General features: G+C 39.3%; 1 protein-coding gene across 4 annotated transcripts in view; it reads right to left on the bottom strand.

Annotated features, from left to right (window-relative positions):
- Positions 1–21945, bottom strand: part of JPH1 (junctophilin 1) — a 67718-nt gene that overhangs the window by 18590 nt on the left and 27183 nt on the right. For all 4 annotated transcript variants that reach the window (XM_083360787.1, XM_083360788.1, XM_083360786.1 and 1 more), the window contains exon 3: positions 2408–2526. In XM_083360787.1, the coding sequence (XP_083216913.1) occupies positions 2408–2526 (119 nt within the window). The remainder of the gene's footprint in view (positions 1–2407; positions 2527–21945) is intronic.

Raw genomic sequence — 21945 nt, forward strand, 5'->3', positions numbered from 1 at the left:
TCAGAAGGTCGGCAGTTTGGCGGGTCGAATCCCGAGTGCCGTGTAACAGAGTGAGCACCTGTTACTCGTCCCAGCTTCTGCCAACCTAGCAGTTCGAAAGCACGTAAAAATGCAAGTAGAAAAATAGGGACCACTACGGTGGGAAGGTAACAGCATTCCGTGCGCCTTTGGCGTCTAGTCATGCTGGCCACATGACCACGGAGACGTCCTCGGACAAGCGCTGGCTCTTCGGCTTTGAAACAGAGATGAGCACCGGCCCCTAGAGTCGGAAACGACTAGCACGCATGTGCGGGGGAACCTTTACCTTTACCTTTTATATATATATATATACACACACACACACACATATATATATATATATATAAGTAAAGGTAAAGGTTCCCCCGCACATGCGTGCTAGTCATTTCTGACTCTAGGGGCCGGTGCTCATCTCCGTTTCAAAGCCGAAGAGCCAGCGCTTGTCCGAGGACGTCTCCGTGGTCATGTGGCCGGCATGACTAGACGCCAAAGGCGCACGGAACGCTGTTACCTTCCCACCGTAGTGGTCCCTATTTTTCTACTTGCATTTTTACGTGCTTTTGAACTGCTAGGTTGGCAGAAGCTGGGACGAGTAACAGGCGCTCACTCTGTTACGTGGCACTCGGGATTCGACCCGCCAAACTGCCGACCTTCTGATCGATAACAAGCTCAGCGTCCTAACCCACTGAGCCACCACGTCCCTGTATATATATATATATATATATATATATATATATATATATATATATATATATATATATATATATATATATTCACACACACACATACTCTTAAATTGGAATTTATTACCATTTATAGACAAAATGTACATGCACATAACTGTAAGGAAAAATACATTATGTTCACTCATTTCAGTTATACATTTTTTTTTGTTATACCACATTCAACTGAAATTCTCAGGATATTTTGCACAAATATATATCCCAAAACAAACAGTAAAAGATGCTAAATCATTCTGAAAACGGCAAGAAGTAAATATGGTTTTATCTGAAAAGGTTTAAAGTAACTAATAACAATAGCACTTAGACTTATATACTGTTTCACAGTGCTTTACAGCCCTCTCTAAGCGGTTTAAAGTCAGCATATTGCTCCTAACAATCTGGGTCCTCATTTTATCGACCTCGGAAGGATGGAAGGCTGAGACAACCTTGAGCCGGTTGAACTACTAACTGCTGGCAGCTGGTAGTCAGCAGAAGTAGCCTGCAGTACTGCATTCTAACACTGCGCCACCAGGTTCCTTAAATTGTGAGAGAATCCTTAATGTGAGAGAAAGCTCACAATTTCAGGCTTAGCAAAGGATACAGTATATTTAATTCAAAGGGTAACTGAATCCTGCACGTCAGTTAAGAAGTTTTAAAACTAAACAGTATTTTACAAAGACCATCAGTCTTTCAGTGCATACAACAGTTGTTCCTAACCTGATATTCCCTACTTGTGCTGGACAGATGGGAATTTAGCAGGACAGCTCAGAAAGGCATCAGATTGGAGAAAGTTGATGCCTAGACTCAGTCCAGAAGTAGACCAGTGCTGCATTAAAGAGGGGAAGAATGACTCATATAACACAGAATTGAGGACAGCTATGTCTTCTCTTACTGGATTTTTTTTCTCCATACAGAGCTAGGCTTTATAGGTCACTTTTTTATTTTTTATTTTTGTAGATTTATCCTGTGATTGGCCATTAAATGCCAGAAACCTTGCTTTACACATTAAGCTCTTTTCCAGCAGAATAGTGTAAAATTATATTTTCATGTAATACTGACTTTCAGGACATTTTGGCCCAAGAAGAAGGTGTTGCTTAGCTACAATTAGGAAATGTAAGGAACTGCCAGGATTCAGAAAAGGAACTACCAGATCTTACTAACATATGATGTGCTCTCAAAGCTGCTGGTTGTAGGGGTGAGCTGTTGCAAAGAACTGAAATTTCTCCGAACTTTCTCTGAGCTGAAACACACACACACACACACACACACGCACACACACACAAAAATATAAACTTCCACAATTTTTATTGATTTGAGTTATTGCCTCCTTGAAGATTCAAGATTGCAGTTAAAACAGATGTTAAATTCACGACACTTTGGTTTCATTGGTGGCCAGGATTTTATTTACACAAGGATGGCTAGTGCATTAGCAATATACTAAAATGTTAAGTATTTTCTCTCACAAATAACTTGCTAATTCACAAAAGATATAAAAGTTACCATACCTTTCTGTAATAAAAAGATGACATTAGGTATCTTGCCCTCTTTCCCAGGACATGCATTCTTATGAGACAATTCACACTACCTCAAAGCTATTCATTCATGAATTTTTAAAAGCAATATAATGCATTGTATTATGTAAATAAAGCAAAGATTCCTTCTGTCACCTGGTTGATAGAAACCCGGAGATAGTTCTCTGGCAACTGCTCTAGCAACATCACATTCCTGACGCGCAGACTGAGAGGCTTGTTCTGCAGCATCTGCTTTAGCTCTTGCATGTGCAGTTCTGTAGGGGACACAGAAATGTTCTTGAGCATAAGAGTTCTGATACAAGAACATCCCTACCTCTGGAAAAGAGATTATACATGTGTATTTAGGCATACTATAAAGGCTACTGGTGTTAAATAATTTTCAAACTCTGCACAATGTACTTCAACACATTTCTTACAGTTTTTTATAACAGAATATATAGTTATACTAAGTCTGATGTTTGAAAAATTTTGACATAAGTAAACTGAATATTGTTAACATAAGGTACCTATGACCTTCCAAATGTAGTTGAGTGACAACATTCAGACTCAAATAATCAATAACAAGGAGAGTGCTGGGAAATCTACTTTAGCAATATTTGGAAGACCACAGGCTTCAGACCTTTGGAGGTTTTAGTTCTGCAAAAAAAAGCTAGAGGGAAATGACAGAAGTTTAGAAATCTGTTCTGGTATGCCAGCGGCTCCCAATCTTTTCTATACCCTGCACTCCTAGATCGCTTCTGATCTATTCTCGCACCCCTTACAAAAGTTTGAAATAATGGCAACAAATTATGCATATACACTATAATTTTGAAAACCCAAGTTTTCACAGCCCTTGGAATATTGTCTCGCATCCCTGGTTGGGAACTCCTGTGGTATGCAGTTAGTACAGCATTTCGTTTCCTCTGATACAGAACACTCAAAGTGTTCAAATTCCGGCAGACAAAAGTATATCTTCAGAGATCCATTTACCACCACCCAAACTTAGTCTCCTGTCATGTTCCTAAAGGCTTTCAACAATCATGAAGAACAGGGGTCTAAGCTTCACATTAGCAGAGAACTTTGCCCATTTCTTCAGAACTGACAGATTCAAACTCATCCATGATAATTGCAAGAGGTGGCCCCCATCATCTTGCTAATCCAGCTCAACTGATGTCCAACTCTGAGCCATTTTACTGTCTAGATGTTCTGCAAATTCTTCACATAGCCCAACAAATATCTTCTGGTCTATTTCTATATAGCAGTGAAAATAAAACTAACAAGGAAGGGTCTTCAAGCGCTATTATACATTTTTTTTCCTGGAAAAAAAGATTATACAGTGTGTTAAATAGCAAACCCAGAAAAATTAAAAAGTAGCATTTTGCAGATTAAATTTTTTTACGCAATATTGCTCTTACAACATTAGAGGTAATCTTAAACTTTCATTGAGGATTGGTTTCCTGGACCAATCCAGGAAAGGGGAGGACCTTTTAAAATAACCATCTCTGCACTGATGGCAAGTAGCAATTCATAGGCCACAATATGAGAGTGGCTGTTCTTCTGGAGACTGTAGATCAGGCATGTCAAACTGCTGGCCCAAGGGCCAGATGCGTCACGCTGAAACCGCGCCCACCCCATTGCCGGCAATGGGGAAAAAGTCCTAATACGTCGTGTGATGTCAATTGATGTCACAAGTTTGACATACCTGCTGTAGATCCTTGCCTGTGAGTTGATATAACTGGAAATTTTGTCATGAAACTTTGTCTCAAGATGTTCAGGGCTTTGTATACTAATTAATTCCTATATATCAAATTGGATTTGGTGAGAGACTTATCAGCCAAACATATTTTTAGATGAATAAATTACATGTAAACTATGGTATACTTGTTAGCATCCCAGTCACTATACTGTGTACCAACTATAACTTCTGCACCTGTCTCAACTAAGCCTTAACCCTGAAATAATTATAGTAATCCAATCTTGAAGTTCCCAATAGATACATGAATCATCATAGTCTAGCTACCCATTCAGAATGGTGCATATACCAATAGAAGTAGACATCAGGTGCTCAAACACAGGTGTCACCTGGACTTATTTGACAGTTACTGTCTAGGAGCAATGCAACTCCATCCACAGCAAGTAAGTCTCCTAGTTTATGTATCTTGATATCAGTTTTTATGCCTTATCAAATTCATTTTAGATTAGTGGTCTCTATCCAGTCCACCACATATTAGAGAAAAATATAGTTGTGTGGTATATCTTTCAGGAATTCTCTAGCAACCTTACTTGGCAATTAGTTTTTATAGATAAGAAATTCCATTAGAGACAATGTATTTTCTTTGTCTGTCTCACATTACAATTGTTAGGGACTGACTCATAGTCTTCCAATGCTATTCTTTGGAACTAGCTCTATCTGAGCGGAACCACTGCATAAGAGTGCTACAAATATTCAAAATCTCTGGAGCCAAACCAGGAGAATACTGTGGTGAAAGTTTCAGAGATGACCTTAAAGAAAGTATGCAGAGAAAGGTGCAACAATTGCCTATATCAATGCACATGTAGTAGTTCCAGTTATGCTTGTGGAATTGGTTCTCTGATATGGTCTATCTCAAAGGACTGACAATGATGATATTAAAAATTGCTGTTAGATTAAACAAGAGCAACAGACTAAACTATTTCTGCCCCTTTCTTTCTTCTCACACATTAGCACAACCAAACAACCCGATTAGTACATTTTGCATATGCCTTCTAAAAGAAACTCAGCTTGGTGGTTCATGGGATATATGCAAGTTATATCTAGCAGTCGTGCTAAAGATGAATAAAATTAACATTTTTACTAGTGAAGTATTTAAATGAAAGAATAAAGCAACAGATCCCTGGTAGTAGAGGGCTTGCCAACACTTTCGGCTAATTTGATAGTTATGGATCTTGTGGATCTCATCAAAGGATTCCATTTGCAAACTTGTTGCCATCCATTCACAAACCTGTTGCAGCCCAATGGAAAACAACAAGTCACATGTTGAGGATTTTTCAGCACCACACAGGGATCTCTAATCCTTTTGAAAACCATTTCCAGAAAACAAAGGAACCACAAAGCTTATTGATTTATCTAACTAATATGAATACTATCAGCATCTGCACTGATTTCTAAAGGCAAACCATAAATTAAGTAATGTTCATTGTTATTTAAAAAACAAGGTAATATAAAGTCTATTGACACAATCCTTTTATCAAAATATTTTACATAAAACATTAAGACTAAGGACTAAATTAATCTTTGTTATTAATACTTGCATGTCTGTTTAAAAAAGAAATGAAGCAAAACAGCTAGTACACCAAAAAGATGAATGAATTTCAACCTTGTAGTTATTCAACCTTGTAATTACTATTATCTCAGTCACTCTGATATTCTTTATCCATTGCTTAAAACATGAGCAATTAAGACAAGAGGTATACTGATGTGGGAGTAATAACTTTCAGAAATAAAGATAAGAGCAGGTAATATTCAAAGGAAAATAACAGACAAAGTGTGCATGTTTCACATCACAATTTACCACAGAGCACATCCATGCATATGGATTTGAAAAAGACATGTAAAAATGATTAGCTTTTACCAGGGCTACCTAGTATTATTAGAAAAACTCCTACACATTAATCTATTTTCATTCATGCATGCTAACACAAGTCTTATTCCAGTTTTTAAATATACAGTTCTAGTTTCTAGGAATTACTGTATGCCACAATTTCTTCAATTACTTCATCTGAAAATTTCTTTACTGCTATTCTTCTTACTCTGTTTTAATCAGGGTACATTAAGAAAAAAAACCCCAGCCTTTAGTAAGGCATTACTAAATAGAAAATTGTAACACTGCCTAAATTTTCTGATTTGAAAACAACTTAAGTTAAGCCTGGTTAGTATTCAGATGGAAAACCTCCAGGGAACATATTGGTAAATAAATAATGATGATGGGAAAGACAGGCAGCAAGAGGAAGATGAGGAATCATTCTACTACTAATTGAGTACTGCTATCAAGATAATCCCCAGAGCAAGCCTGACTTAAAGGAGACTTTGTCTTAATACAACATTTGCAAGTTAACATGCAGAGGCAGACAAATCTTCCTAACCAGAAAATTCCCAAGTCTTTATACAGCAAAGCAAAAGGCCTTTAGTTTTTCATACTGACAAGAACATCTTTAACTTCCACCTAGGCATTTCATTTTGTTCTTTGATAAATTCAGGTAAAAGTTAATGTTGAAAAACATTCATCATAATGAATTATTAGTTTAGTTTAGTTTAGTTTAGTTTTATTGTATTTGTATACCGCCCTTCTCCCGAAGGACTCAGGGCGGTGAACAGGGCATACATAAAAAATACGAGATACAAAAATTAAAAAGAATTAAACAATAGCCCAGTTAAAACAGTCGGTAACAATATACAATATAAAAATCCCCATTAAAAATCCCCATTAAAACCCCAACATATCCCCATCAGGCCAGGCCGGCTTGTACAAATAGATGGGTCTTCAGACCGCGTTGGAAGGAGCGAAGGTCAGGTGCCGTCCGGAGCTCGACCGGCAGCTGATTTCATAAAGCCGGAGCGCCCACAGAGAAGGCCACCTGGGGGCCACCAGACGACATTCTCTGACCGGAGGCACATAATTGCCAGTTAATTTGTATTTTTTCTTATACAACTTCCATAATATGAACTTAAATTGAAATAGACCTGCTGCTTTAAATGCTTTACAAGCAATTTGCAAGCAATTTCTATTAAGTTTTACATAATATCCCTCCGGTTTAAGCTTAATTTGTGCATATGCACATCTGTGCCTCCCAAAAGATTCTAGATGCTCAGTTTACTTCAGATCAACAAACGTGCATTGTATGTTTGTGCACGTGCCCTCCATCTCTGCCCTTTTGGCCACGTAGCTCTGGGGGTTCTTGGAATGCCCTGGGAAGCTGCAGTGACCCTAGCCCAGTCCCACCTGGAGTCACCCTTCCAATCCTGCATGCTGCCACTTTGCTTTTTTGCCATAGCTGACCATCTTCTTCTTGCTCCTGCTGTTGATGAGGTGTATCCAGCCTGGCCTGGATCCTGGGCTGGGCTTTGACTGTGAAAAAATTAATTCAAAAGGAGTCCCAGAGCCATGGTATGCTAACATTTACCAAACGTCCTTGGTCATGCTGGGCTTTGCTCTGTGGCAAAACAAACAAATGTCAAATTCTTCTCCTTCTCCTCTTTTGTAGAGTGCAAAACCTCGCCTCACCTATGATCTCTTTGCAAAGGGGCTTTTTGACATGCAGCAGCTCTGGAGTGGTTTTTTACTCCCCCCCCCCCGGCAGCATAAAACCCAGCTCCAAATGTGGCCCAGCAGCTAGTCTGGGCATGCCTCATCAGCACTGAAAGAAAGAAAATGGTGGAGAAGGTCAGCTGGGGTGGTGGAGCACAAAGTGGCAAGAAGTCAAAAGGGCTTAGAGAGGGGAGATAGGTAAGTAATGAGGAGTTGAAACGCACCTGCAGATGTAAGTGTAGGTGGACTGCCAAGCAACCAAAATTTGATCACATGACTGCGGGGTGCTGCAACGGCTGTAACTTCAGGCATAGGTTGTAAGTCCCATTGTTAAGTACTGTTGTGACTGAATGGTTGCTAAATCATTATGGTTGTAAGCTGAGGACTATCTGTATGAAAAAGGCAGCCTCCATGCCAAAATATTTTGGATAATTTCATCCTTGCTTTCCATGTACAATATTGCTAACAGGGTGTAACTGTCTCTTCTTGGGCCAAGCAAGCACTTGAGAAATGGGTGAGGGTAAGCAACATAGCAAAATGGTAAAAGATACAATGCTTGGTCTTGCTTTCTAACCCTAACGGTACCAAAGAGTAAATTACTAGAACTGTGTTCCTATGCCTGGTTTATCCTTCTGCTAATGGCAAACTCCTACACATGGGGACATTTTTCAGATCTTTGTGTGTCACATCTTTGTAGAGAAAGTGACTAACAGATGGAATAAAAATGTGCTGTTTCTGTCATCACAGTTATGAATCTAACTATACTTTTTTTATAAAAAGAACCTCTCTAATGTTCACTTTTTAAAATAGAGCTGGCATTCAAAACTACTGAAATTCTTTTCAATATGTTGAATTATTTGGTACATATCATTAACAGAGGAAAAATTGGAAGGTAACAATAGTCATATTGTAGAACACTATTTTTTAAGAGTTAGGATCGAATAATGTAATACAGTACAATTGGGTCTAAAGTTAAAATCTTCAAAATACCTAAGTCAATGAGGTAATAAACTGTTCAGAATAAGCTACATATGCCCTACTCCACTCCCAAGTCTAAAGTTGCCACTAAAAGAATGTAAAATGTGGTGATCAAGATAAAAGAACAGATAGATGGACAATCTTGTTAAATGTATTTAATGTAATTCAATTATAATAAAATTAAATTTAAATTTAGTTCTTACCCTGATCCATACCTATCCTTTCTCCTAATTAGTTTTCAGTGTCCTCCATTTATATCACAGAAAGCAGTATGACTTGTATTTATTTATGATTATTTATTTCTAAAAAAATTGCACAACAGACTAAAATGTAATGGAAAAATTAGGTCAATACTCCAGTCAACAAAAAAATGTTCATACTAGTTTGGTTTGTGGTTGATTAGTAACTATAGATAAACAAATAACCAATCAGGAATCAGCGGTCCAAAAATAACCAACCAGAATTTGGCACAAATGAAGGACCAATTTAAGAAAAAATGCCCTAAAAATCCCCAATCAGGATCAGCTCTCAACAACCTGCATCAATCAGAAATCAGCTCAATAAAACATCAGATCACATGGCTAGAAAGACAGGAGCCAATCAGTCCCTACTCAGTAACCTGCAGTCTGCCTAGTACAGACATGTCAAACTCGTGACATCGCCTGATGTCGCGAGATATATCGGGACTATTTTGCCATTGCGGGCAATGGGGTGGGTGCAGCTTCCAGATGACGTGTCCGGCCCGCGGGCTGGCAGTTTGACACCCCTGGCCTAGTAGGTTATTTTGCCTTTGAAGATGCTAGCCAGAGCTACTGGTGAAGAGTTTAGACCATGGTGACTAGAAGCTCAAAACTGACTAATAGAAAACCTACAGAGCATGATATACTGCTGTTGAATTATCTCATACAAATCAGAATTCATGTTTTCTTCAATTCTGGCAAGTCACCTAGATTCTGAGACAGCAAAGCATTCCCACTACCGCTTCTATGTTTGATTTTTGAAATAATATTTGGAGGATCATTCAGAATCTTTGATAAACTTAAGAAAAAGTATAAATGCTGTTCTTAAGATATATACTTTTCAGATAGCTTGTATTTTAATCTTGATGAAATAGATCAACTTTATAATCTTTCCCGTTGCTTCTGTCTTAATATTTATTTTATCAAGTTGGTGTCATAGGATTGAACTTCCATTCAAATGATATTTTTTCCATCACAAAGGTTTCTTCAAGCTTTAGAAACTTTTTGTAAATCCAATAGTCAGTTCTTATACAGGTTAATTTCTCTTGATTTGTCATTTGAATCAACAGAAGATAATATTTGCAACATGGGGTAGAACTGTGGGGTCCTTGGTTTGGTTGTTTTCTTGCAGATGTTTCATTACTAAATTAGATAACAGTAAGTTTAGAGAGCACCAGGGATTTCATCATTTGTATTTCCATTTTAACGATAATTTCTGTGTTATAATATTACACAATTTCTTCATTTTCTGATATATTTCAACAATGTTTAGGACTTTCTTTTCTACATCTTGACTTCTTCTTTAACATTTTCTTCAAGATATATTTGCCAGGTGTAGAAATTATTGCTGTCAGTGTAGTTTCTTTGCCAGTTCTTTACATATCATTTGAAATTTCTTGGACATCACATCAAGTATCAACTAAGGATGAAGAAGATGAAAATATCCTAATAGAATTTAGGAAAGGTGAAGATAAGACAAAGGAGGAATTACAGGATGATCTGTCGGGAATATTTTATTATTTTGAAAAATTGGATTTAAAAAACAATTCTAATTTTACTTTGATTGAAGGTCTTGATTCAAAGCTGGCATCTATTACATTTCTTTGATCTATGTTATGACATGAAAGCATGCCTTGAATCTTTTTGCCTGAAAGGATCTAGTCAGTGTAAAGTCATGAAGGGAAGACAACCATTTGGAGCTTGGAAATTAAGTGTCTGGGCAAACGTTCAAGGCACGTGGAGGCACATTTATATGAACATACAAACTTTCTTCCACATATAACTCCCACACACATACACAGAATTCTGCACATATCACACATACAAACCACCCTTGAATACAAATATATCCTCTCATATACATATCTATGAATTGTATTCCTACACAAGGTACATTTTCTATCTTTTATGAAGCAATGAAGCAATTTTCAACCTTTTGAAAAGCTTTGTGACTTGTATTTTGCTCTCAGATAAGGCTTCAACATTGTAACTGCCTTTATAATGATTCTTTCTCTTCTAGCTCATTCTTGCCCTATTACAGTCATCTTCTCTTCCACCTATCACCTCAGCTTCTCTCACACCTGATTACTTGCACCCAGAAAAACTGCACAGCTGCCATGATTAACTGGGAAAGCTTTAATTTGCATTTTTAATTCCTTTCATATGGAACTTGTTTTCTAGATGATGACTATATATATATTGAACAGTACATCAAAACTGTTGAGAGCCATCTCAACTGAGACCTCTCCAATGGGCGGCCTCCCAACGGATTAATTTGTTCCTATATTGATCCTAAAAATAAAACAACAAAACAACAAACAAAATTTATATTGAGACAAGTGGAAAACATTGGCAATGTTTACTAAGTCTGAGTTGCAAAGATTTTTTAAGATAATTAAATGATACTTGAGAAAAGGCAGATTCAAATTGTGAAAGGATGAAAAGTTGCTACTGCGAGTTAGTATAAAATGACATGTTCATTCCCTAAAAGAACATGTGCCTTGGGTTTGGATATATACATTGTAAGTATCAACTCATAGTAGTACTACAGAAAACTTACAGGAAAAAAGAGAAGTCAAACTGGTATCAGATTTTGCAGTAGCTGTTAACTACAGAACTTTATGCAGTTAATAATTTGCTTAAATCATGTTTTCAAAGCATCTGCTTTTCATAAATCATTACATACTTGTAAAAAGTTAATTGCTCAACCCATCACTGGCAATAAACTGAAACTATTTTATGGCAGTTATCTAGAAAAGAATAATATTTAGTTCTTGAGTTGGAAGGATTGTGAAGGAAAGTGCCCATTAATAAGCATCTCTGTACTTAAATGTTATACAAATGAACTCAAAGATATGATTAGGTAAGACTGGAGATTTATGAAACCTTCCAAGGTACTTTTCATGATCCTACAAGGCGGAGAAGCAAATTCTCTATTCTAAACGCAGTTTTTTAAAATTTATGACATACCGTACTTTAAAAAAGAAATACTTACAGATTTAATATTTTATCCAATACAACAGAATAAATAATAAAAACCTCATTTAAAGAAAGATGAAAGATTCTATCTATCTATCTATCTATCTATCTATCTATCTATCTATCTATCTATCTATCATCTATCTATCATCTATCTATCTATCTATCTATCTATCTATCTATCTATCTATCTATCTATCTATCTATCTATCTATTTACCTACCTACCTACCTACCTACCTATATCATACATAAGATCACATCTCATTATATCAGATATACGATTAGCATCTAATCATACCACAGTGTCAGTAACAGTCAGACTTCCATGTAAATTGTGGTTTTTCAAAATGACCCTCCAGTAAAGATTTAAAAATTCCATCATGCTTTATGTGGTAGAAACTGAACTTATTTTGAGAAATACATGGGTATATGTTAGAGCAGGGATGTCAAACTGCCAGCCCACTGGCCAGATGAGTCATGCCAAAACCATGCCCATCCCATTGCCGGCAATGGGAAAAAAGTCACGATATGTCACGTGACGTCACAAGTTTGACACCCATGTGCTAAAGATACTATACTGTATACATTATTAGACATAAATATATTGATTTCCAGTACAACCATAAAACATTTTTTGAGAATAAATATGTGCATGTCTACTTTTGAAACTAAAATTAAATAAAAGTTGAGAAAGCCACCTTTATATTTTCTGAGTGTCGTAATAAATGAAGAAATGGTACTACTGTTGGAGACTTATTATAACATCCATCTAATAGTTTCACTTAATCTTTCCACAATTTTACTAAATTTCCTATATTTCCAACATTTAAGGCTGCATGGCATAATTTGAAAGATGCTGGCATGAAATTTTGACCCTTCCTCAGATGATACTGGAAGAATCCCAGTTTTAAAACTGCTGATAAATTATTTTTTTTTTGGGGGGGTAGTGATAGAGGAAATTAATGGAATAGTAGGAGTATTAATTTATTGTGAAGAAAGCTTTTGGACCATCTGAGATACTGCATGAGGACTTGCATTGTTCTAAAACTACATTACAATGTATCTTGAGTTTTATGCATTACCCTAACTTAAAACTGGTAAGAACGTATCATCACTATAATGTCTTTTGAATTTTTATAAATCTACAGACAATTGAAAGGCTTTGATTTATGACTGTTCATAAATCTGCCGGCGTCAACTCCCTCCATCCTGTGCGTTCCCACAGAGAGGGCCTCCTCAGGGTGCCACCGGTCAGAGAATGTCGTCTGGTGGCCCCCAGGGGGAGGGCCTTCTCTGTGGGCGCCCTGGACTTATGGAATCAGTTGCCGGTTGAGCTCCAGACGGCGCCTGATCTTCGCTCCTTCCGACGTGATCTGAAAACCTATTTATTCGAACAAGCCGGCCTGGCCTGATGGGGGATGTGTTGGGGTTTTTATTGTGGTTTTTTACTTTATTATTTATTGTTTTAACCTGGGCTTTTATTTAATTCCCTTTTAACTTTTGTATTTTGTATTTTATATGTGCCCTGTTCACCGCCCTGAGTCCTTCGGGAGAAGGGCGGTATACAAATATAATAAACTTAAACTTAACTTAAACAACAGTTTGAAATTAAAACAGCCTTGGAAATCATCCTCAAGGTTAGAGAGGCAATCTTTTTTAAGACTGGCCAGGAAGAGGAACTTCAATATCTGACTTCCTGTTGCTGGCCAGCCTTGAGGAAGATTGATTTCACTAGCTTTGTAGCTAAGCCCAGTATCGGCTGGGTGTGCCTATCAGCAGCTGAAGGGAAAGGAAAGATTAAGGGGGCCAGGGAAAAAGAAAGCCCAGGCCTCCTGGGAATGGCAGGGAGGGCCATGCACCACTGCACCTACTCTAGATTTTTAGACACTGTGGGACTGGGAGAAAGCTCAGGTCTCTGGAAAGGGAGGAAGTCTGCAGGCTGTTGGGTTGAGCTGGCCAATGCTTTCTGGCCCATGGCACATTTCCCAGTCCACAGTGTAGTGGAAAGGTTGCAGCAGTTCCATGGTCATAAGGGCAGATGTACTGCCAAATGTCTGAATTTTAATCACATGATTGCAAGACTACTGCAATAGTTGGAACTTTGGGCAGGGGTTGGTAGCTAATTTTTTGTTGCCCAGGCCCAGAATGGACTTCCGGTAGCGGCATCCAGACAGAGAACCAGTTGTTCACATATTTGAATCCCACCACTGATTGAAGACTCTTCATTCAGTGCCATTGTAATTTTGAACAGTTGTTGAACAAATGGTCTTAAGTCAAGGACTATCTGTAATATTTGATATGGTCAAAGTTTAACAATACGTTTAAAAACTAAATTGTTCTCCAGTTGTATTATAATTACGTTTTTTCTTCTGTTGCTTGACTGCTTTTGTACCTCCCTTCTATATATTAAAGCAATACATTATAAAAACATAGTACTTATTGCAATGTGATTTACAGGTGGTCCTTGACTTAGAACCATCCATTTAGTGGCACTGAAAAAAGTGATTTACAATTGGTCCTTACACTGATGATTATGGTAACATCCCTATACTCATGTAATCAAAAATTTGACGCTTGGCAACTGGCATGTATTTATGACAGTTACAGCATCCCAGGATTATGTAATCACCATTTGTAACTTTACCAGATGGCTTCCAGCAAGCAAAATCAATGGGGGAGATCAGATTTGCTTAACAACTGTGTGATTCACTTAACAACTGTAGCAAAAAGGGTTGTAAAATCAGGTATTTAACTCACTTCACAAACAGCTTGCCTATATCAAGCACTAAAGTATACTGGGGTTAAGGTGGAAGTGTATGGCTGCTCTAAAAACTACTCATGGATACAAACTCCTCCTCCTTTGTTTTAAAGGAGTTTGAAAGGGAATGTTCAGCTGGATATGTGCAGTTACAATTCTGCCTCTGTGTCTACCTTTCTTCCACTAGTACCGTTTGAATCTAAACCAACTCCATCAATTGTGGTCAGTGGAGATAAAACTTTCACAGAACTAGGAATATAGTCTTATAATCAAATAATGTTTCTTCTCCCAATGCACTGAGATTGAACAGTTCTGATAAACAATTGCCTGTGATTAGATGATAAGTTTATCATTCAGTCAACTGCTCTTTTTCCAGAATCTTTAATATATGGGAAGCAAAGCAAAGCTTCAGGTAGGTTATTTGCCATTCCAAAGTCGTGAATAGTTCACAAAGCTTTGTTGACAGTCTTTGTGTTGGCTTTTGTTGTTTGGAGGAAATTCCACTTTATAATGCTGAATGTCACATTATGTCTCCAATAAATAAGTACAATGTTCTGCTTGCAGCGATTTACTTGATGTGAAAAACCAGATTAGATCTGATGAAATTAGATCTGATGAAACAACAATCACCATAGCAACTATCTATCTTTTAAGACAGAAAGGTGAAAGAAGAGCATTATAGCCATTTCTCCTTACCCATTTAACAGTTTCACTCTAATAATTATATAACCTGAGTATGATATTAAAACAAAATCACAACCACATTAGAGGAACACATGACAAAATATACTGTGATTTCTGACTATAATACATTAATACAGATCTTGAACTGAGAAGAAACAATGAATTGAGCATTACGTCAATATCAGAGTTTCTTAAGTTTTGAATATGTTCCTCTTGAAGATTGAATATGACCCTAGCAGAGGTCACTGCAGAATTGTAAGTTGGCTTTATCCTTATCCAAGACAGAATGAATTAGGGTAACTGTATAAAGTAAAGGAAAACTGGAACAAGCACAATTATGGTTTTGCTTAGCGACCACAACACAGTTAGTTTCAACTGTGGTCACTAAATGAGGACTACCAGTAATTTATTAATATAAAACAAGCAGTTGGGAGACTGCTGTTTAAAATAAAATTTTAAAAAGGCCAGTCACAATAGCTGTATTTGTAAATAGAGTCTTCTATATTTTTAATTCTATGGAATTACAGAATAAGTCCTTGATAATATTTCTATATATTTCATCATATCTGACAACTCCCAATAGGCCTGAAAGCATTTTCCCATATGTATTATTTAGGTCTTTTGGGTGTGGATAAGAATCTTATATCCACTGATGATACTTCTAATGCCATCAAACAACATTTGCCTATCCCAGGTTCTTGGGAAGGACTCGATTGGTGGAAAAAAATATCAATTACGACCAATCTAAACGTCTGGTTGATTGTGTCACCAACCATAATAAAAATAAAGCACCAAACACACCATGTCATGTAGAATGTAAGAAATGTTAATACGTTATATCTTTTGCAAATGTAAGAAAATGAGCATCTTAATTTATCATTTTAAATTTGTAAGCCCACACAATTAACAAGCAGTACATAGCAGCATAAGAAAAAGTAATAATAACACAGCAATTTTAGCTTAGTGTGAATAAAAATCAATATTCTGTAATCCAGATAAAATTTGAGGGAGATTCTAAATCAGAATTAGTTGAAAAATAGATTCAAGAAGAAAGCTTGTTACTTTCTCCTGAACTGTGCTGCTGGAACTGTGAGGTTCTATTATTAGCTCACTCTATGTTTTTGTACTTAAGGATTAATGTGTATTACAGCATAATACATCAATTATTTCATCAGAAGTGCTTAATATTATCTCACTTGGCTTTACTAATTCTGAATACCTGAAAAATGACCCTCTTTATTTACATTTTTATTCCTAAGGAGAAGACCCAGGGTTGCCTGCTTTGGGCTAAACTAACCTGATGACCTCTGGTTGGCTCTTACAATATTTGATTGGAAAGTGTCACTATTTATTATTCAGCCTCAAGCCAAAAAGTGGGGTTAATAGTATAAACTTATTCTGAATTTGCTCTTTGCAAAAGTTAATAAAAATGTGATCAGCAATTCAAGATGCATCCTTATTTTTTAAAAATAACACATTGCATTATGGATTCCCATGACATAAGGTATTCCTAAAAAATAAATTTCTTTTAGCAGACTTGTAGGGCTGGGTTTACATATTGATTTTTCAGAGTTTTTAGCTCAACAAAGTTTGAATTCCTGTTACAACTGAACTGGACAGGTCATAAAAAATTAAAAGTTTCTAAGGTAAAGGTAAAGGTAAAGGTTCCCCCGCACGTGCGTGCTAGTCGTTTCCAACTCTAGGGGCCGGTGCTCATCTCCGTTTCAAAGCCGAAGAGCCAGCGTTTGTCCGAGGACGTCTCCGTGGTCATGTGGCCGGCATGACTAGACACCAAAGGCGCACGGAATGCTGTTACCTTCCCACCGTAGTGGTCCCTATTTTTCTACTTGCATTTTGACGTGCTTTTGAACTGCTAGGTTGGCAGAAACTGGGACGAGTAACAGGCGCTCACTCTGTTACGTGGCACTTGGGATTCGACCCACCAAACTGCCGACCTTCTGATCGACAAGCTCAGCGTCCTAACCCACTGAGCCACCACGTCCCTTTTAAAAGTTTCTAATATCAAGTAAAATATGAATATATAAGCAAGAAGATATCAACTTGTACATAACATGTAACAACGTGTAAGAAAAAGGAGCATTTCCTTTTTTTGCATCCAATTATCTTATTCTCACAGGCACTGATATACTTTGTTGGAGACTTATAATTACAATTAAATGAAGAAATTCTGATTTATATGATTTTTACCAATGGATTTTTAAACCCTTAATAGAAGCAAACAGGACAAGAGAGAAAGATTATTCTCCAGAAATCAACTTAAAATACAATAGACGGAGTCTGTTAGATTTTATGGTAGTATCTAGTGCTGATCTTCAGGCTCCACCTGAATCACATAACTTGCATTGAATGCAGGAAATTAATTACATTGTAATACAAGTAGTTCTTGACTTACTACCACAATTGAGCCCAACATTTCTGTTGCTAAGTGAGACATTTCTTAAGATAGTTTTGTCACATTTTACCATCTTTATTGCCACAATTGTGAATCACTGCAGTTGGTAAATTAGTAACCCACTTGTTAAGTGACTTGACTTCTTCATTAGCTTTGTTTGTCAGAAGGTCGCAAAAAGTGATCATATGACTTTGGACAAGCAATGGTCATAAATATGAACCAGAACAAACAAACTGTTTGTTGAGGACTACCTGAATTTTAGTTGATGAATAAGTTATTATACAATAGGCAAATCTATAGTACACACAGTGACTATCTGTGAAGATGCAAAAATATTGCCATTATATTTGCACCTTGTTTGGCTTCTGAAGTCTCAAGACGATGATTTTGGAACTCACCACATTCTATTTGAACTCACACACATTTTGAACTCAAATATATTTCACTGAATTCATCATGTTTTACTCCCAAATAATAGTCAGGACAGATAGTTTGTATTAATAATTGATCCCAAATCACCCACTGAGTAACACAGCTGAATGGAACTTGAAGGCTTTATACCTTATATGGATGAAAATGCAGAGTCATCATTTCCAAAGAAAAATTTCTCAAAACTGTTCCTAAAACTTGCAACAAATGGAAGTCATGAGGTTGAACACAGGGGGAAAAAACCCCTTTCCTGCTTCTTATCCAGGTCTATGTAAAATGTATTTATGGAATTAATTCAGAAAGGAACCTAGAGATTGCTGCTATCACATACTTTTTAATCATGTAAGAAATTTCAATAGTGCCAAGACTGATAGCTCTAAGAGCTGCCTTCATTTAGGCAATCTTTGAAATAACTAGAAATAATTATTGAAGCAATATTTCTTCATCTTGGTAACTTTAAGATGTATGGACTTCAACATTCTGAATTTCCCAAACAGCCAGGGGATTGGTCCACATATCTTAAAAATTGCCCAGGTTGAGAAACACAGATCTAAATGAAGAGAAGATACTGGAGTTAAGTGTGGAAGTTTTATTATTTTGCAATTTTTTTCTGCTACAGACTCATACAGGGATTTTATTAGTGAATGGTGGCCAGCAAGCAGCAAGAAATGTAGTTTTCTTTGGCCATATTTTGATAATCATAGCTTGATGTAATGAAACAAAATTTAAATTATACCTTTGTGAACACGTGGCCCTTTTACAATATTAAGAAACTAACAAGGAAGCCTCTAATTATGCTTTCCCATTTTATCCAAATTGGGAACCTAAAATTACCAGGTTTAGATCTTAAATTGCACATGAAATAATATCCTGGCAAGTCCCTAGACTAGCAATCATAGTTTTGCCATTTAGATGAAATGCAGCAGCTATAATTAATTGAACATTTCCAGGTTTGATTTTGTGTCAAAAGGAAGAACAAAGGAACAATTCACAGCCAAAGGATCTATTTATAGACCACCTTATTAAGATGTATTATCATCATGCCTCTTATTTTTCTGCTACTATACATATGGAGAAGGCAGAGTCCTATTATCATGCTATGAAAATATTCTCTACATTTTAGTCTGCTCTGCTAAACAAAATAAACACTGCTCAGAAGTATACAAATATATTCTTGCAAATTTATAGAAGTAAATGCTGTTACACTGATTAAATGAGGCAATTGCCTTTCAGTATGTATGGAAAACTAGTGTCTGCTATATATATATATGTAAAGCTATAGAAAAAATGAAAATTCTTTTAACATGTATTAACATGGTGTATGCAAATACAGGCAATTCATTCTAATGTATGGGCCGCTTAATTATAAAAGAACTACCTAGCAAGGTATATTTCAAATTGATTTAATTAGTATATACTTGAGTATAAGCCGAATTTTTCAGCCCACTTTTTGGGCTGAAAAACTCCACTTCGGCTTATACTCCAGTCAACAACAACAAAAAAAGAACTTCTACCCCCGTTTGGAGAGCTGCTGCTTTCAACAAACATGGACGAAGGCAGCAGCTCTCCAAACGGGCTGCGGCGGTTTGGAGAGCTGCGCGCGCAGCTGCGCCGCCACCTCTGCAAGCCTCCGCTAAGAGAATGGGGCGGTGGAAGCTTGCCACCCATTTTCTCGGCGAAGACTTGTTTCGGGGGATCCAGCCTCTGTCACCCCCTTCTCTCAGCTGGGCAGCTGAGAGAAAGGGGCGGCAGAAGCTGCATCCCCCGAAAGAAGTCTTCGTCGCTGAGAGAATGGGTGGCAAGCTTCCCCACCCCACACTTCGCGGAGCGCTCCAACGCCTTGTTCTCTCGTCTCACGGAGACTTGTTTCGGGGGATCCAGCCTCTGTCACCCCTTCTCTTAGCTGGGCAGCTGAGAGAAAGGGGCGGCAGAAGCTGCATCCCCTGAAAGAAGTCTTCGTCGCTGAGAGAATGGGTGGCAAGCTTCCCCACCCCACACTTCGCGGAGCGCTCCAACGCCTTGTTCTCTCGTCTCACGGAGACTTGTTTCGGGGGATCCAGCCTCTGTCACCCCTTCTCTTAGCTGGGCAGCTGAGAGAAAGGGGCGGCAGAAGCTGCATCCCCCGAAAGAAGTCTTCGTCGCTGAGAGAATGGGCGGCAAGCTTCCCCACCCCACACTTCGCGGAGCGCTCCAACGCCTTGTTCTCTCGTCTCACGGAGACTTGTTTCGGGGGATCCAGCCTCTGTCACCCCCTTCTCTCAGCTGGGCAGCTGAGAGAAAGGGGCGGCAGAAGCTGCATCCCCCGAAAGAAGTCTTCGTCGCTGAGAGAATGGGTGGCAAGCTTCCCCACCCCACACTTCGCGGAGCGCTCCAACGCCTTGTTCTCTCGTCTCACGGAGACTTGTTTTGGGGGATCCAGCCTCTGTCACCCCCTTCTCTCAGCTGGGCAGCTGAGAGAAAGGGGCGGCAGAAGCTGCATCCCCCGAAAGAAGTCTTCGTCGCTGAGAGAATGGGCGGCAAGCTTCCCCACCCCACACTTCGCGGAGCGCTCCAACGCCTTGTTCTCTCGTCTCACGGAGACTTGTTTCGGGGGATCCAGCCTCTGTCACCCCTTCTCTTAGCTGGGCAGCTGAGAGAAAGGGGCGGCAGAAGCTGCATCCCCCGAAAGAAGTCTTCGTCGCTGAGAGAATGGGCGGCAAGCTTCCCCACCCCATACTTCGCGGAGCGCTCCAACGCCTTGTTCTCTCGTCTCACGGAGACTTGTTTCGGGGGATCCAGCCTCTGTCACCCCTTCTCTTAGCTGGGCAGCTGAGAGAAAGGGGCGGCAGAAGCTGCATCCCCCGAAAGAAGTCTTCGTCGCTGAGAGAATGGGCGGCAAGCTTCCCCACCCCACACTTCGCGGAGCGCTCCAACGCCTTGTTCTCTCGTCTCACGGAGACTTGTTTCGGGGGATCCAGCCTCTGTCACCCCCTTCTCTCAGCTGGGCAGCTGAGAGAAAGGGGCGGCAGAAGCTGCATCCCCGAAAGAAGTCTTCGTCGCTGAGAGAATGGGCGGCAAGCTTCCCCACCCCACACTTCGCGGAGCGCTCCAACGCCTTGTTCTCTCGTCTCACGGAGACTTGTTTCGGGGGATCCAGCCTCTGTCACCCCTTCTCTTAGCTGGGCAGCTGAGAGAAAGGGGCGGCAGAAGCTGCATCCCCCGAAAGAAGTCTTCGTCGCTGAGAGAATGGGCGGCAAGCTTCCCCACCCCATACTTCGCGGAGCGCTCCAACGCCTTGTTCTCTCGTCTCACGGAGACTTGTTTCGGGGGATCCAGCCTCTGTCACCCCTTCTCTTAGCTGGGCAGCTGAGAGAAAGGGGCGGCAGAAGCTGCATCCCCCGAAAGAAGTCTTCGTCGCTGAGAGAATGGGCGGCAAGCTTCCCCACCCCACACTTCGCGGAGCGCTCCAACGCCTTGTTCTCTCGTCTCACGGAGACTTGTTTCGGGGGATCCAGCCTCTGTCACCCCCTTCTCTCAGCTGGGCAGCTGAGAGAAAGGGGCGGCAGAAGCTGCATCCCCCGAAAGAAGTCTTCGTCGCTGAGAGAATGGGCGGCAAGCTTCCCCACCCCACACTTCGCGGAGCGCTCCAACGCCTTGTTCTCTCGTCTCACGGAGACTTGTTTCGGGGGATCCAGCCTCTGTCACCCCCTTCTCTCAGCTGGGCAGCTGAGAGAAAGGGGCGGCAGAAGCTGCATCCCCCGAAAGAAGTCTTCGTCGCTGAGAGAATGGGCGGCAAGCTTCCCCACCCCATACTTCGCGGAGCGCTCCAACGCCTTGTTCTCTCGTCTCACGGAGACTTGTTTCGGGGGATCCAGCCTCTGTCACCCCTTCTCTTAGCTGGGCAGCTGAGAGAAAGGGGCGGCAGAAGCTGCATCCCCCGAAAGAAGT

The sequence above is a fragment of the Vipera ursinii genome (assembly GCF_947247035.1).
Source record: "Vipera ursinii genome assembly, chromosome: 3".
Lineage (NCBI taxonomy): Eukaryota > Metazoa > Chordata > Lepidosauria > Squamata > Viperidae > Vipera > Vipera ursinii.